The 15,926-nt window shown below is 43.7% G+C and overlaps 1 protein-coding gene across 1 annotated transcript in view; it reads right to left on the bottom strand.

Moving 5' to 3' along the window:
- LOC102266908 (uncharacterized) overlaps positions 1-10,847 on the bottom strand; it is an 85,975-nt gene extending 75,128 nt beyond the window's left edge. Inside the window, 1 exon segment of the mRNA XM_070382034.1 lies at positions 10,817-10,847. Coding sequence (XP_070238135.1) covers positions 10,817-10,847 — 31 coding nt within the window.
- Between the last annotated feature and the right edge of the window lie 5,079 nt (positions 10,848-15,926).

Raw genomic sequence — 15,926 nt, 5'->3', positions numbered from 1 at the left:
GAACTGATGCTGAAGCTGAAACTCCATACTTTGGACACCTGATGCGAAGAGCTGACTCATTAGAAAAGACCCTGCTGCTGGGAAAGATTGAGGGCAGGAGGAGAAGGGGACGACAGAGGATGGGATGGTTGGATGGTATCACTGACTCGATAGACATGAGTTTAAATAAGCTCCAGGAGTTGGTGATGGACAGGGAAGCCCGGCATGCTGCAGTCCATGGATCGCAAAGAGTTGGACACGACTGAGCAACTGAACTGAACTGAAAACGTAACTACATTATCCAGAGAGTCAAAAAAAGACAAAGAGGACTGGGAAAAGGGATAGACTGGTAAAATCAATCACTGAATCAAGAGGGCTTTTGGTGACTGCTGAGGAAGAAGGACACTTAATTGAAATTGGAATGGTGATTCCACTCTGGCCCTGAGGGAGATTCCTGAGGGTGAAATTCTAGAAGATTACGCTAATACAGTTAATGTTATTTCTTCCTTTCTTACTTCAGTCAACAGCACATTTAAGAGCAGTCAGGAAGAGAGGAAAGTAAAACTCTGTGAATCTAGACGATTTGCTTTAGTCTGTGGTGTTCAAAGCACTTTAGCACTGAAATCACCCTGGTTCTCAAAGTACCCAAATCTGGGCATATCTTAATGCATATGTCATCTTCCTCTTTTAGGAAAACAGAATCTGTGTCTCTAGGAGATGAAATTACTTCCCCAAGACCAAAAAACACAGTGAGTTACTAAAGCCAAACTCCTTTCATTAATATCAATCATTTCATTACACTGTTATAAACTAAGAATGATTAAAAATTAAATAACAAACATTTATAATATGACTCCTCTTCATGGATCACTGCCTTATTGTAGCAAAGGGACTTTGTGTACCTCAATGAATCTATGAGCCATGGCGTTTTCAGTTCAGTTCAGTTCAGTTCAGTGACTCAGTTGTGTCCAACTCTTTGCGACCCCATGAATCGCAGCACACCGGCCTCTCTGTCCATCACCAACACCCGGAGTTCACTCAAACTCACGTCCATCGAGTTGGTGATGCCATCCAGCCATCTCATCCTCTATCATCCCCTTCTTCTCCTGCCCCCAATCCCTCCCAGCATCAGAGTCTTTCCAGTGAGTCAACTCTTCGCATGAGGTAGCCAAAGTATTAGAGTTTCAGCTTCAGCATCATTCCTTCCAAAGAACACCCAGGACTGATCTCCTTTAGAATGGACCGGTTGGATCTCTTTGCAATCCAAGGGACTCTCAAGAGTCTTCTCCAACACCATGGTTCAAAAGCATCAATTCTTCAGCACTCAGCTTTCTCCACAGTCCAACTCTCACATCCATACATGAGCACTGGAAAATCCATAGCCTTGACTAGATGGACCTTTGTTTGCAAAATAATGTCTCTGCTTTTGAATATGCTATCTAGGTTGGTCATAACTTTCCTTCCAAGGAGTAAGCGTCCTTTAATTTCATGGCTACAATCACCATCTGCAGTGATTTTGGAGCCCCAAAAACTAAAGTCAGCCACTGCTTCCACTCTTTCCCCATCTATTTCCCATGAGGTGATGGGACCAGATGTCATGATCTTTGTTTTCTGAATGTTGAACTTTAAGTCAACTTTTTCACTCTCCTCTTTCACTTTCATCAAGAGGCTTTTGAGTTCCTCTTCACTTTCTGCCATAAGGGTGGTGTCATCTGCATATCTGAGGTTATTGATATTTCTCCCAGCAACCTTGATTCCAGCTTGTGCTTCTTTCAGCCAAGCATTTCTCATGATGTACTCTGCATAGAAGTTAAATAAGCAGGGTGACAGTATACAACCTTGACATACTCCTTTTCCCATTTGGAACCAGTCTGTTGTTCCATGTCCAGTTCTAACTGTTGCTTCCTGACCTGCATATAGGTTTCTCAAGAGGCAGGTCAGGTAGTCTGGTATTCCCATCCAAAAAGGACAGATCATAATGGAGAATTCTAACAAAATGTGATCCACTGGAGCAGGGAATGGCAAATCACCCCAGTATACTTACCATGAGAACCTCATGAACTGTATTAAAGGACAAAAAGATATGACCCTGAAAGATGAGTTCCCCATGTTGGAAGCTGAACAATATGCTACTGGGAAAGAGCAGAGAAGAACTACAAATATCTTCAGAAGAATGAAGCGGCTGTACCTAACGACACTCAGTTGTGGATGTGTCGGTTGATGAAAGTAAAATCTGATGCTGCAAAGAACAGTACTGCATTGGAACCTTGAATGTTAGGTCAGTGAATCAAGGTAAATTGGACGTGGTCAAGCAGGATTGGAAACAATAAACATGAACATCTTAGGAATTGGTGAACCTAAATGGGAGGGAATGGGCGAATTTAATTCAGATGACCATTTTATCTACTACTATGGGCAAGGTCCCCATTGAAGAAATGGAGTAACCATCACAATCAACATAACAGTCTGAAATGCAGTACTTACTTGCAACCTCAAAAATGAAAGCGTGTTCTTGGTTCGTTTCCAAGGCAATCCATTCAATATCACAGTAATTTAAGTCTATCCCCCTCCTATCGATGCTGAAGAAGCTGATGTTGATCATCTCTGTGAAGACCTAGAAGACCTCCTAGAACTAACACCAAAAAAAATGTTCTACTCATCATTGAGCACTGGAATACAAAAGTAGGAAGTCAAGAGATATCTGGCTTAACAGGTAAATTTGGCCTTGGAGAACAAAACAAAGCAAGGCAAAGACACACTGAATTCTGCCAGGTATGCACTGGTCATAGCAAATACCTTTATCAACAACACAAAAGACGACTTACACATGAACCTCACCAAATGGTCAATACCAAAACCATATTGGTGGCATTCTTTGTAGCAGAGATGGAAAAGCTGTGTAGAGTCAGTAAAAACAAGATCAGGAGCTGACTGTGACTCAGATCATCAGGTTCTTATAGCAAAACCCAGGCTTAAACTAAAGAAAGTTGGAAACTACCAGGCCATCCAGCTAAGACTTAAACCTAATCCACTGTGAATATGTACTGGAGGTAACAAACAGATTCAAGGGATTAGAATTGTTTAAACAGTGATTGAAGACCTTTGCATGGAGGTCTGTAATATGGTACAGGAGGCAGCAAACAAAACTATTCTGAAGAGCAAGGAAAGCAAGGAGGTAAAGTGGAGGATTTTAGTGATCTCTGGCTGGAAATATGAATTAGTACAAGCCTTATCCTTATTTTATACTAAAGAAAAAAACCTCAGACATGTTGAGAATTTGCCCAGGACTGGAAAGATATGAAACAGAGCACCAACACCCTGTGTGTTCTCATTCAATCAAATACTAATACTTTTGTGGTCTCCATGCCAACCTTTACTAATCTCTGTGAAACAGATACTGTCCATTTCCAAAGTTGCCTCCATTCTAAATCTTCCCAGAAGCAGAGCAGGATAGCCTCATCAAAGTCCCTCTGCTTGGGAGAGCGAGGACCTGCCATGTTAGGCAATGAATAAAGCAGCTAAGTGCCATTACTATGCTTCCATTTCCTCCCCTGAAGGATTCTTAGCATGATTAATCCAAAAATGTAGGCAAAATGCTAACAAAGAGCCGAGGATACTAAATGGTAGTTGTACTTTTTTAACTGAAGTAAGAAGCCCGCTCCCCACCTGTGACTTCAGGGAATCGGATTCCTTAGAGGACTGGACAACTGAGGCTCCAATCCTTTCTTCTTCGGAGAGTCAGGAGGATGACCTGACCCCATATTTGCCTGAACTTACAAGTAAAGAAGAAAAGCTGTCATATTGATGTGTGTAAATCCCAGGTTTCTGTGTAACTTGTGTTGCTATTAAGGAGTTGATGATGATATATCAGGTTTGCTTCCTATACCTGGTATGGTACAGTTGCTGGAAAGGGAAAGGGAAGGGAACCCACTATCTGCAGAACAATGAGAAGGGCCAGTTTTAGTGCCAGCCACGTGGTCCTCACTTTCATTTGCTCGTGACCAAATGGATGAAATGGAGAGGTAAATGAGCCCACTTCCATGTTCAATAACTGAGTGTTACTGATCATCAAACTTAGGAAAACATTCCTTACTGTTTTGAGTAAGGCAAATCTATTTTACATTAACACAGAAGAAGCATCAAAGATTTTGTACATGACGTTATGAATGTCACATCATATTCGCAAGAATAGGAAGTGGTCCCAGCTTCTCTGGCAGCATCCAGGCAGCCAAATTCTAAAGGCTATTGAAGTGCTGGTGAGGTGGAGGAAGAAGGTTGCCATGCAGAGATAAAAATTACAGAAAAATCATGAATTCGCATCCCAGGCTCTACTCTCACTGCAGTCACAAGGAGCTCTTCTCCTGCACTGTTTCCATCCTTCCCTCTATATTTGTGGACTGTATCCTCTGTGCCTGGAGCTGTGCAGAGTTCTAGGGATAGAGGGAAGCCGTGCTCTCATGGCATTTAGCGCCAACTGGATGAGACAGGATAAAGCAAGCAGTCGTATGGAAGAGAGGAAAGAGGCAGATTTCTGCTGAGGAAGGTAGGGTTGAGAAGCAAGAGGAAAAGGCTAATATTATCACAAGCAGCCAGAGCTCAGCCCTGACTGGGTGCCCCTTGGACTTCAGTTTCTCAGGGAGCCTAGTTCCCATGGCCTCTGCAAAAGGAGATGACCTTGCTGATTGAATCTCTGAAGCCCCAGACCTGTACACTGTGTACCTGGACAGGACCTAGATCTTCCTAGAAAGGAGCAACAACCATGCTCAGGATCACAACGACCACCAAGAAGGAAGTGAATTTTTGAAGCCAAGGTGGGGAACTCAGTAGCACTACCGACCTGCTCTGTGGGGTGCTGACTTACTCTTCCCATCTAGAAAGGGGAGCATGAGAGTTAGCTCAGATGATCAGGATGGTGCTTCTAGGGCTAATCTTTTGTCAAGCTGTCTCCTGAAAGATGCTCTATGCATGATTTCCAAGGACACTGTAGCCATTTTCCCCAGGAGGCAGCGAGAAAAACAGTCACTTTGGGTAGTTTTGAGGGGTGTGTACCCTCCTGAGCTCCACCTGCCCTTCCCCCTGTCCCTGTGGACTGCCTGATGCTGTCGACCATAAAAGATGTACAACTTGAGAGTTGCAAGTTAAGTTTTATTCGGGGCAAAATGAAAACTGCAGCCTGGGAGCATCTTAGATAGCTCTGAGAGACTGCTCCAAAGCGACTGTGAGGGAAGGTCAATATATAATGTTTTGGTGAAGGAGGAGTTCAATACCATGAAAAGCTCATTTTACAAAATGTATTTTTTGTTAGTCATGAGGATTTGATGTCACCATGAAGGGATTTATTGCTCTAGATATGAGGAGATGCAAGGACTGAGATCATGCAATCTGTTCCTAAAAACAACCAACTATCTACAAATCTGTCCAGCCAGATTCCCTGGAGCACAGAGTGACTCAGTTCAGTTCCATCCAGTCACTGTTCTTTCCGACTCTTTGCGACCCCAGGGACTGCAGCACGGCAGGCCTCCCTGGCCATCACCGACTCTCAGAGCTTGCTCAAACTCATCTCCATCAAGTCGGTGATGCTATCCAACCATCTCATCCTCTGTCGTCCCCTTCTCCTCCTGCCCTCAATCTTTCCCAGCCACAGGGTCTTTTCAAATGAGTCAGCTCTTCGCATCAGGTGGCCAAAATATTGGAGTTTCAGCTTCAACATCAGTCCTTCCAGTGAACACCCAGGACTGATCTCCTTTAGAATGGACTGGTTGGATCTCCTTGTAGTCCAAGGGACTCTCAAGAGGCTTCTCCAACACTACAGTTCAAAGCATCAATGCTTCGGCGCTCAGCTTTCTTCACAGTCCAACTCTCACATCCATACGTGACCACTGGAAAAACCATAGCCTTGACTAGATGGACCTTTGTTGGCAAAGTAATATCTCTGCTTTTCCATATGCTGTCTAGGTTGGTCATGACTTCCTTCCAAGGAGTAAGCATCTTTTAATTTCATGGCTGCAATCACCATCTGCAGTGATTTTGGAGCCCAGCAAAATAAAGTCAGCCACTGTTTCCACTGTTTCCCCATCTATTTCCCATGAAGTGATGGGACCAGATGCCATGATCTTAGTTTTCTGATGTTGAGCTTTAAGCTAACTTTTTCACTCTCCTCTTTCACTTTCATCAAGAGGCTTTTTAGTTCTTCTCCACTTTCTGCCATAAGGGTGGTGTCATCTGCATATCTGAGGTTATTGGTATTTCCCCAGCAATCTTGATTCCAGCTTGTGCTTCTTTCAGCCAAGCGTGTCTCATGATGTTCTCCACATATAAGTTAAATAAGCAGGGTGGCAATATACAGCCTTGACATACCCCTTTTCCTATTTGAAACCAGTCTGTTGTTCCATGTCCAGTTCTAACTGTTGCTCCCTGACCTACATACAGATTTCTCAAGAGGCAGGTCAGGTGGTCTGGTATTCTCATCTCTTTCAGAATTTTCCTTAGTTTATTGTGATCCACACAAAGGCTTTGGCATAGTCAATAAAGCAGAAATAGATGTTTTTCTGGAACTCTCTTGCCTTTTTGATGATCCAGTGGATGTTGGCAATTTGATCTCTGGTTCCTCTGCCTTTTCTGAAACCAGCTTGAACATCGGGAAGTTCATGGTTTACATATTGCTGAAGCCTGGCTTGGAGAATTTTAAGCATCACTTTACTAGTGTGTGAGATGAGTGCAAATAGACCAAGCATAAAAGATATATATTAATAATATTTTCCATATGTTGATCATGACCGGTCCTGGACATTGGTCCATGAGTTCATAATACTAATATCTGTAAATGCATGTAACTGAAAATAAAAGAAAGTGAAGTCTCTCAGTCATGTCCAACTCTTTGCGAACCCATGGACTGTAGCTTAACAGGCTCCCCCGTCCATGGGATTTTTCAGGCAAGAATGCTGGAGTGGGCTGCCATTTCCTTCTCCAAGAGATCTTCCCAACCCAAGGATTGAACCCTGGTCTCCCACATTGTAGGCAGACACTTTACCGTCTGAGCCACCAAAGCTTCCAGTATAAAAAAAGAAAGTGTAAAGCCACCATGAACTCATGGAGGAAGGCTTGGAAGAAACCCCCACTGTGTTCACTTTGTTTACGTCATGGGCACAGGAATAAAGGAATATTGAGGGAACACTAATACTGTGACTTATGTAACAACTACTAATTTGGTCTTCTAATCATTTCTGAATCTGAGCTCTTAAATCTATTGGATTTCCTAAGAGATAACTGCACCACGAGAGTTCTTCATGATATGAGGGAGGTGACTAGCAAACCCTCAATCTAAACTTAGAATGAAGGTTGGTTGCCTGAGTAACTGATACCTGATTTGGTGGTTGAATGTTTTTTATTTTTAAATTTATATATTTTTTAATTGAAGGATAATTGCTTGACAGAATTTTCTTGTTTTCTGTCAAACCTCCACAAGAATCAGCCATAGATATAGGTTTTAATTCTCATCTTCTGCTTTTCCCTGACCCCACCCCTCAAAACAGGCTAGGGTTTGAAGGGTGAATACATCACAAATGGCTAAAGATTTAATGAATCCTGATTTGTGATGAAGCTGCCACAGAAGTCTCAATAGAGCACTTTATTCATGTTGTTCTAATGAGGTGAGATCAATCCAGACAACAATATGGATACACACTTCATCATGGCTCACCTGGAAAATGCAGCAGCCTGCCCAGGGGCCTCTGTTTCTGCCCTTCGCCCCCTAGAGGCCACTCTCCACACTACAGCCACAAGGATCCCGTGTCAAAGTGAAAAATAACCCATGGCTCCAGTGACCATTCCCACAGTGACCCCCTAGCTTTTCCGAGAGTCAAATTCTGATTCTTAAAATTCTACAAGCCTCTTCCTGACTTGTCCCCAGAGCCTCTCTGTCACATCTCCTCCACTACCCTTCCCCTCAACCCTCTCAGCCTCAGCCACTCTGGTCCTGGCTGCTGCTCAAACACTCAGGCACATTTTTCGAAGGCTCTGCTCAAAACCTGCTTATCACAGAGCATTTCCCTGACCCTTGCCAGCCACCTATATCCCTATCACTTTCTTTCTTCACAACACTCAGAAACCTGGCATAGGATTTTCCCCAACTTTACTATGTTTCCCTCCTTTCCTGTGTGTATATTATTTTACTATATATTGTTTAGAGCTGTTTCCCTACTCAAAAAAAAATATGCTCTCAGAATCAGAAAGATATATTTGAACAAATATCTCTCAAGTAAATGACTCTCCTATTTCATACTCATGCCAAGTGAACCATCATTGAAGAGAGTGGATAGAGTAAAATTCCTGTTAGTTGCTATGATAGTGAGGCCTATCTATATAATTATGAATATAACAGTCATTTATATCATTATAGGAAATTAAAGTATACTCTGATAGGAGGGCAAGGGGAAGGGCATTGAGTCCATTAATATCGTATGAGCCTGGGAAATACAATCTTGGCCCCAGGAGCAAACTCAACAAAGTACTTCGTTTCTTGCTTTGCCTGCAGTTACCTCTGAAGAGAAGACCCTCCTTTAGCTGTCACTCAACTCTCTGATTAATTTCATCACAGAGAAATGATCAGTATTTGACATATTTTTTTTTTTTTGAAAAGTCATAGAGAAATGTAGATAGGTCAGCAAGTCTTTTAGACTAAAATGTGTTGGTGGAAAATAGACACCAGTGATCTTAAAGGTGTAAATTCTTTGCACTTATGATTGATAATCCTTTAAAAAAATCTCCAGAAACATGGTGCCCCGATCTCATGAAAAAGCTGTAGATGGGAAAGTCCCAGGACACACAGCAGGTAGGTGGTAGGATGAGGACAAGACACAATCTGCCACAAGTCATTTAATCAGGTCCCTGATTCTGCCAGGAATTCTGAAAATGCAGAACACTACTGAGGGGTTCTGAGAGCCCTGTTCAACATAATATAACCCTCTGTCCTTGAACCTCACCCCAGATACAAATGGAGAAAAAGAGTAAGTCTGTCCCTGACACCAAAGATGCAGGGTCTCTGCCAACAACAAACAGTTCCCCCATTATCACTGGGCGTCCAGCAGTCAATTTACTTCTGACACAAAATCTGCAGAAGTGACCCAGGCTGTACCCTGGGCCTGTTGCTGGTTTTACCGCCTGGAATGTCAGCCACTTCTGTTTCCAGGAGGATGAGCCAGGCTGCAGAAAAGCAGAATCTGCTCATGTTTTTTGGCCTTGCAAGAGGGGCATCTATAGAAAGATGGCTGCTGACAGACCAGTTTACACCCCAGCTGATAGGTAAGAGCAGGTGAGAAGGAGGGGAGTGAGGAAAAGGAGGATCTGGCGTCAGATGTAAATGTGTAATCTCCCCACCTTCCATTTCCTGCTTCTGCCTGTGTGTGTGTGTCTGCTCAGTCATTCAGTGTGGTCTGACTCTTTGAGACCCCATGGACTGTAGCATGCCCTGCTCCTTGGTCCGGGTTCTGTCTGCTCATGGAAAATGACCAGTGATTTCAGTCCTCAAACTTGACTGTGTCTGTGGTCTTGTGAAAACAGAATGTGATGCTATAGGTGGAAATTTGTCCGATATGGTCACACAGGAGCATCCCAGCACCTAGAGCCATGCATGGCACGTTATGGATGGTCTCCAAGATGTCTCCAAGATGACAGCAGACCAAAGGACTGCTAGGTGATCAGCCGTGTGTTAGCCCAGGTCCTCTTTACAGCCTCATTCACGGATCTTCATATCTATGTGTCAATGCTCCCCCTCTCACATTAACCCCACTTACTTCAGAAGACAGGTATGACACTGGTAACTTTCCTGAAACCATTGTGGCAGGACTTCTACTGGAACACACAAGCTCTTTAACTGGCACTGGCCCAGGCAGTTTTTGAGCCGGGGTAAGAGCATCTCCATCTGGGGCACAAACCCTAATAATCTGGGTAGAAATAAAGCAAAGGGAGTGGGCAGAAAGGAAGCAGAGACATAAACTCATCTCCAGACCATGACCACCCACTGTTCCTCCCTGGTTTCACCAGTAGGAGAGCTACCTGCCAGAGTGGACCTCGGGGGCTAGAGTGGATCTCAGGGACCTTGGAAGATTACCTACTGCCCATTTAACCCCACCACAACTCTTCCCCTACAAAGTCAAAGTCCTTTGAAATAATAATGATGAGTAATTATAACAATTCACACTTAACTACATTGTCCAGAGAGTCAAATAAAGATGAGGACGGGTGGGAAAGGGGCTGGACTGGGGTAAGATCAATCACTGAAGCAAGAGGGCTTTCAGTAACCTCTGAGGAAGAAGGAGACCGGATTGGAATTGGGACGATGACTCCACTCTAGCACTGAGGCCATTTCCTGAGGGTGAAATTCTAGAAGATGACACCACTACAGTCAGTGTTACTTCCCCCTGTCTTTAATACAGTAGACAGCACATTTAAAGAGCAGTCCGGAGCAGAGGAAAATAAAAAGCTGTGTTTCTAGACAATTTGTTTTAATCTGTGCTGGTGAAAGCACATTAGCACAGTGTTCACCACGGTTCTCAAAGTACCCAAATCTGGGCATTTTTAATGTAGATATCACCTTCCTCTTTTTATTAAAAAAGAATCTGTATCTCAGGGAGATAAAATGACTTGCCCAAGATCACAAAACACAGTGAGTTACTGAAGCCAAACTCTTTTCATTAATATCAAGTCACTTTCATTATACTGTTATAAACTGATAAATATTAAAAATTAAATAACATATATTATAGTATTACTCCTCTTCATGGATCACTGCCTTGTGGCAAAAGGGGTCTGTGTAACTTGATGAATCTATGAGCCATACCGTGTAGGACCACGTAAGACGGACGGGTCATATTGGCGAGTTCTGACAAAACGTGATCCACTGGAGCAGGGAATGGTGTACTACCGCACTACAGTTGCCATGACAACCTCATGAACTGTACTAAAAGACAAAAAGATATGACCCCAAAAGGTGAACCCACCAAGTCAGAAGCTGTCCAATATGCTACTGGGGAAGAGCAGAGAACTACTAATAGCCCCAGAAAGAATGAGAGGAAACAATGCTCAGTTGTGGATGTGTGTGGTGATGAAAGTAAAATCTGATGCTGCAAAGAACAGTACTGCATAAGAACCTGGAATGTTAGGTTCGTGAATCAAGTTAAATTGCACGTGGTCAAGTAGGAGATGGTAAGAATAAACATTGATGTCTTAGCAACCTGTGCCCCCCTGCCCCCGTTTGACTGAACTTACAAGTAGGAAGAAAAGCTGTCACATTGATGTGTGTATCTTTCAGGGTTCTCTGTAGCTTGTGTTGCTATTAAGGAGTCAATGATGATATAATGGGCTTGCATCCTATACCCAGTAGGTCACAGTCTCTGCAAAGAGGAACAGGAGGTGCCCACTGTCTCCAAAACAGTTAGAAGGACCACCAATTCCATGGACCCTATTTGTTAATGTTTGTAATTATAAACAACAAACTCCACTCCAGTCAGTTTAACTTTGAATATATATTTATTGAAATATGAACCATAGTGTTTGAAGCTACAGAAATGAAAATTGCAACATCATTGTGTGGAAAGGGGGCTTTTTTAAAACCAAACTCTTCTTTCATTGCTGATGTTGAGAATTGGATGCTGGAAATTCAACCTTGGACACCCACAAGGAGAATAGTGATGGAGGGAATGGGGATGAAGGTGAAGATGCCTTGAGGATGGGGGTGAAAACAGAAGTCCTGTGTTACACCGCAGGCTCTGTAGTTACTTTGGTCATGAGGAATGTGTTCCTACATTCCTTCCTTCCTTCCTCAAATAGTTATGAACTGTCTCATTGGTGCCAGGTCCTGTTGTGAAGAGCTAAGGGTAAAGGGAAGACATGCTCTTATGGTGCTGAGAACCAGCTGGATGAGACAGAATTAGACATGTTGACCAACAGAGAAAAGGAAATGGGCAGACTCTGCACAGGACGGTTGAGGAGAGAAGGACTGAGGAGACTGAAGAGGTTCAGACACAGCCACAGCCCAGTCCTGCAGGGGTCCTCCTCAGACTTCAGAGTTTCTGAACCTACTCTTTGCATGTCCTCTGCAAAAAGAAAGGAACTTGTTGAGTGCCATCAGTGTAGCCCCAGACCTAGACAATGGTCAACTTAATAGAGCCCATATTTTCAAAAAAAAATATGGAACCACATTCCCAAATAACAAACAAGAAGAAAGTGAATTTTCCAAGCCTATGTAGGATACACAGAAGCACTGCAGACCTGCCCTGCAGGGTAGCTGAATCAGTGTTCCCAACTGAGAAAGAGGAGCATGTGATCAGGCTGAGATGATCACAAAGAGACCACCAGGGTGGACCTTCTGCCATCCTCTCCCTGGAGAACTCGCTCAGTGTGGGTTTCACAGGACACTGCAGCCTCTCCTCCTGGCAGCAGCGAGGAGGAAGACACTGTGCAGGGTGAATGGTGTGTGGCCCCCTGAGCTCCGCCCCTTCCCCAGCCCTTCCCTCCCCCTGTGCCTTGGCCCCTGTCTTACCACAGGGACCCTGCCTCTTTGAGATCAGGTCTTCAGGCAGTCCTCTAACTTTTTGAAGTTGTTTCCATTCCCTTCACAGCCACCATACACAAACTGCTCACAGAGGCCGGTCTGGGCGTTGTAGAAGTACCTGGTCATCATGGCATTGCAGCCACCTGTTACTTTAGGCTCCAGGCAGAGGGCAGGCTTAGAAGCTGCTGGAAGGAGAGGGGCAATGGCTCAGTTATGAGGATGGTCATCAAGCTCCGTACAAGGACAACAACTAGAACCCCCAGTTTGTTTGCCATAGAGGATGTTAAGGTTGTGGAGGAATGCCAGATTGAAAAGACCATTTGAAAACCTGCTTTCTGGGACAGAATCATGAATGTTGCTAGGGGTGACATGATGTAGTAATCATGTACAAACGTATATCTCCTCATGCAGTCTTCTAAGGAGGTTTGGTACAGTGCCTGAATAGCCTTAAAACATCTGTAAGGCATCCAAGGCTGTCCAGGGGTTAAGAATCTGGCTTCCAGTACTGGAGTCCTAGATTCAATCCCTTGTCAGGAAACTAAACTCTCAAATGCTCCAGACACTAAGGCGGCAGGGCATAAAATCTTTATATTCATGACAGGTAACCTGTTCAAAGAATGCATGTAACACATTTCCCCTCTTCAGATGAAGAAACTGCAGATAACTGTCCCACGAACAGAGCATGTGGGTGGTAGAGTCAGGACAAATTGCTATGATGTCACAACCCATCTGATACAATACCTGATTCTACCAGGAATTCGGAAAGTACAGCACACTTGTAAGAGTATCTGGAGTCAGTGTCCTACATTCATCACTTCCTTGTACCCAAGGTAACAATAGCACCCAACCATGGGCCAGAGTGAGCCTGGGTTTCTCCTAACACAAATCTGTGATGTCTCTACCATCAACCAATTCCCCAACACCCACTGGGCCTCCCCCATTCAATTGCTGTCTGATATGAAATTCATGCAGTTAGTGCAGACCCCACAGGTTAAGCGCTCAAGACTGTCCTCAGTTTAGTGCCAGCCATGTGGTCCCTACTTACTTTTGCTTGTGACCAAATGGATGAAATGGGGAAGTCCATGACCTCACCTCCATGTTCAGTAACTGAAGGTTACTTATGACCAAACTGAGGAAAACACTTACTTGCTAATCTCAAATGAACAAATAGGAAACATTCACAAACAGTGAAATGGAGGAGACGTGTAGGGCAAAGGGATGTATCTTTGTGTGGAGATTCCATTCCCTTGTGAGCACAGCACCCTCACAATCATATTCACCATCTAGAAAACTCTCTGAACCCAAATATTTATGCACTGTTGAGGTTTCAAGAAACAGGCTTCTTGATTGAAGCATTGATGTTTGGTCATTGATCTGAATCTCAGTGCCCGTCCCTCTTCCCCGAGATGCAGAAACTATGAACCTTTATTCTCCTCATTGAGTGTTGAGTATTCAATCTTGAGTGTTTGGTATTCCTCCAGTGTGTGGTTATCGAATTGTATTCCAGAAATCATCACCTGACCTATGAAACAGAATACATTTCAAGAGTTTCAGGAGGCCTGCTTCATGAAACAGGAAAAGGATCAAACATGGAAAAGATAATAACAGTTAAAAGACAACAAGGGGAAGGGCCTGGAGACTTTTGTAGTATTCTCTGCTTTCATCCCACATCCTCCTTCACAAGTGCTGTTACTTGGTTCCCTGCCGTTGCCCTCCTCCGTGGCTCAACATCTTTTGATTTCTTTTAATAATACAGGAATAAATATTATTTGATAAAGAAGTATTTTTACTTGGCCAGAGCAAGTAGGTAGGCAGAGAATTTCTTTCAGAGTAACACATATCTGCTCATGACATGTGAATAGAGTCTTTCTGTTCATAACTCGTCCTCTATTTGAAGAACTCATGTAACACGTTTCCCCTGTTCAGATGAGGAAACTGCAGATGACTTTCCCCAGGACACAAGCATGTGTGTGGCCTGGTCAGGACAAGATACTGTCGTGCCACAACCCATCTGATACAGTATTGATTGGCCAGGAACTCGAAAATACAGAAAACCGGTGACAGTGTCCAGGTCCTGGGTCTCACTTTCTCTACTCACCTCTCCCCAAGCCTTACATGGGCCCTCAAATCACAGCAGAGGGTGAGTCTGGGTTTTTTCCTGACAACAAATATGTGGTTTTTTACACCAACCATCCAATTCCCAACAGTCAAGGGGCAGACCACTGTCAATTGACTTCTGATACCATATCTGTGGAGTGTGTGCCAATGCCACAAGTTGAGTTATCAAGACTGCTCTGACTTCAGATGCCAGTCATATGGTCTCGTGTTACCACGCTTCTGCCAAGTGACTGAAAATTGAACTTTCCATGACCCCAACTTCATGCTCAAAAACTCAGTCGACCCAGCGACCAAACTCAGGAAACCACTTACTCACTGTCCTCACATTAAGGTACAGGATAAAATCAGAGAGAGTGAAATCAGGGAGATCTTCAGGGCATGGGAGGAGTGGAGTTAGGCAGAGCGTCCACACTCTCCTGAGCAGAGCGCCCTCACCTCAGGACCATTTGTTCCCCCTTCCTAAGCTCTCTCAGCCAGTATTTATGGATTTGTGCTGAGGTTTCACTCAACAGGCATAAGTATTGAATTGTCAGCCAGTGGTACTGATCTCAGTCTCAGTGAGTGCCCTCCTCTCTCCCCATAGGTGCAGAAAGTTCAAACCTTTAATGGCTTTAGTGATTATTTCAGCCAATCCTGTTAGTAAACCAGCTCCATTTTCGACAATCTTGGTACCTATGAACGAAAAGATTTCAAAATATTCAGGAATATTTGACCATGAACCAGGATAAATTTCAAATTCAAAAATAAAATCATAGGCAAATGTGGACAAAGGAAAAGGCCTCAAGAATTGGCTAATAATGTACCAGCCTGTGTCCCAGGAGCTCAAGGAAGCAGCTAGAGAAATCTTTTTAAATCTCTCCTGGTGGAAAATGACCAAATGTGGCCATGAAATGCAAATAAGCTGTTTATTTTTATGACTGGTAAATGTTCAAAGAACTCATTTAGCACTTATCTACTGTTCAGATGAGGACTATAGATGACGCCTGAGGACACATGCCATGAGGGTGATAGGGTCCAAACAAGATACTTCCCTCTCAAAACCCACTTGATATGCTATTCTATTAAACCAGGAACTCTGAACATATGGATAAATGCTGAGAGCTTCTGGGTGCAGTGTCCTACTTTCATTACTCCCCTGTCCCCAGGACTCACCTGAGCTCCCAAAGCACAGGGAGAATGAGTCTGGGTTTCCGACACCAAATCTGTGGTGTCTCTAGAAACAACATGCAGTTCCTCCAATCACCCACTGGGTGTCCATCAAGGCCACTTAATTCTGACA

This window comes from Bos mutus, chromosome 13 (assembly GCF_027580195.1).
Source record: "Bos mutus isolate GX-2022 chromosome 13, NWIPB_WYAK_1.1, whole genome shotgun sequence".
NCBI classification, from domain to species: Eukaryota; Metazoa; Chordata; class Mammalia; order Artiodactyla; family Bovidae; genus Bos; species Bos mutus.
This window is presented reverse-complemented; position numbering and strand designations above follow the sequence as displayed.